At 32.1% G+C, this 1,749-nt stretch overlaps 1 protein-coding gene across 1 annotated transcript; it reads left to right on the top strand.

The window, feature by feature from the left end:
* Nucleotides 1-216: 216 nt before the first annotated feature.
* LOC106477922 (Down syndrome cell adhesion molecule-like protein Dscam2) lies at nucleotides 217-1,519 on the top strand (the record flags this gene model as incomplete). Its single annotated transcript, XM_013938437.2, has 3 exons — nucleotides 217-383; nucleotides 1,110-1,254; nucleotides 1,371-1,519. Coding segments are annotated over exons 1-3 (424 nt in total), but the record flags the coding sequence as incomplete, so codon positions are not given.
* Between the last annotated feature and the right edge of the window lie 230 nt (nucleotides 1,520-1,749).

Here is a 1,749-nt window from a genome sequence, read left to right as displayed (position 1 = left end):
ATTGGACCTCCCTTGAACTTGGACTTCGAAATGTATTTTTTTTGTGAAAACTAAGTTTATTTATTATTGTTAGGAATCATTTCTGTTCAATTAATTTGTACCTCTCTTACTTGTAAATAATCGATCCTGCTACAATTTTAAAATAATAGTTCACAAACTGTTGTTTACATGGCGGTACAGAATACCTTACAATAACTACCAATATTCTTCAGATCCTTCAGGCTCCTACACTCCAATCTCCAGGAGCTACAAGATGAAAGTGTTGGACAACGGAACACTGGTGATTAACGACGTTAAGGAGACAGATTCAGGAACGTACCTGTGTCAGGCTGATAACGGAGTGGGAGAAAAGTTGGAGAAAGCTGTCCGTCTGTCTGTCCACGGTAATACTTCTTATTCGGGTGTCGGTTTAGTAACTCTCCGAGTATTCAAAGACTATTAACTCTGATAAAAATACCTTGTTAAACTAACTGTTAAGCCTATGTTGGTATCGTTACTTGATACTAGTAACAACTTTATTTAACTAACTGTTAAGCCTATGTTAGAATCGTTACTTGATACTAGTAACAACTTTATTTACTAACTGTTAACCCTCTGTTGGTATCGTTACTTGATACTAGTAACAACTTTATTTAACTAACCTGTTAAGCCTATGTTGGTATCGTTACTTGATATTAGTAACAACTTTATTTAACTAACTATTAAAACATTCATGACAAAATGTTCCAGACGATATAAAGATCTAGAGTTATTTTTGTTTCAGATATTTCATACTTTAAGATTATTTCTCATATTTTAAATAAAGTTGTTACTAATATCAAGTAACGATACCAACATAGGCTTAACAGTTAGTTAAATAAAGTTGTTACTAGTATCAAGTAACGATATGCTTAATAGTTAGTTAAATAAAGTTGTTACTAGTATCAAGTAACGATAGGCTTGGTAACAGAATATCATTCATTACAAACGATATAAAGAATATCTGTTGTAGGAAAGAATGCTTAACTTACTAAACTGTGTTTTTTAGTTTATTTATAATTTTATTTCAAAATATGAACGTTTTATATTTAAGTTGTTATTGCATCAAGTGTTATGTTTGTTTTCGACAGTGATTCCATCTATTGAGAAATATAGCGAAATTGTTACTGTGCAGCGTGGATACACAAAGAGTGTACGATGTATTGTAACAGGAGAGCGACCTCTAGTGGTTAGATGGCTTAAAAACAATCATGCGTTGGAACCTTGGTCGAACCGGTAAGGTTATTTAACTTTTCTTGTTTGACGTAAATATCAAAATAATTTAATAATATATCGGTTCTAATCTCATACGAAGTTTTATTTTTAAACTTGAGTTTTCTGTATCACTACAGCCACGAAACTTACAGTAAAGAAACTACAGTTGGGACTAACTCTACTCTCGTCATCAGAAATATTCAAACTCAAGATGCTGCCCTCTATACGTGTTCTGTAGAGAACTCATTCGGAAATGACAGCTGGAATATCAAGATGCTTGTTAATGGTAAGCCTTCTTTTATATAGTGTTTGTACGTCTGTTACTTAGGTATCAAAATATGAAACATACAAAAATGTAGTAATTGTATTTTTAAAACATAAATCTTATGGTTGTGTTTCAGTATTCAACCCGCAATATTCTCGACTACGTGTAGAAAATAATACTTGAATTGTGTATGTCATCTATTACTGACATATATACATAAACACACACACATCTAACCCTTACTGGTATGT

The sequence above is a fragment of the Limulus polyphemus genome, unplaced genomic scaffold (genome assembly GCF_000517525.1).
Source record: "Limulus polyphemus unplaced genomic scaffold, Limulus_polyphemus-2.1.2 Scaffold102831, whole genome shotgun sequence".
Taxonomy (NCBI): Eukaryota; Metazoa; Arthropoda; class Merostomata; order Xiphosura; family Limulidae; genus Limulus; species Limulus polyphemus.
The sequence above is the reverse complement of the archived record's forward strand: the minus strand, read 5'-3'. Positions and strand labels throughout refer to the sequence as shown.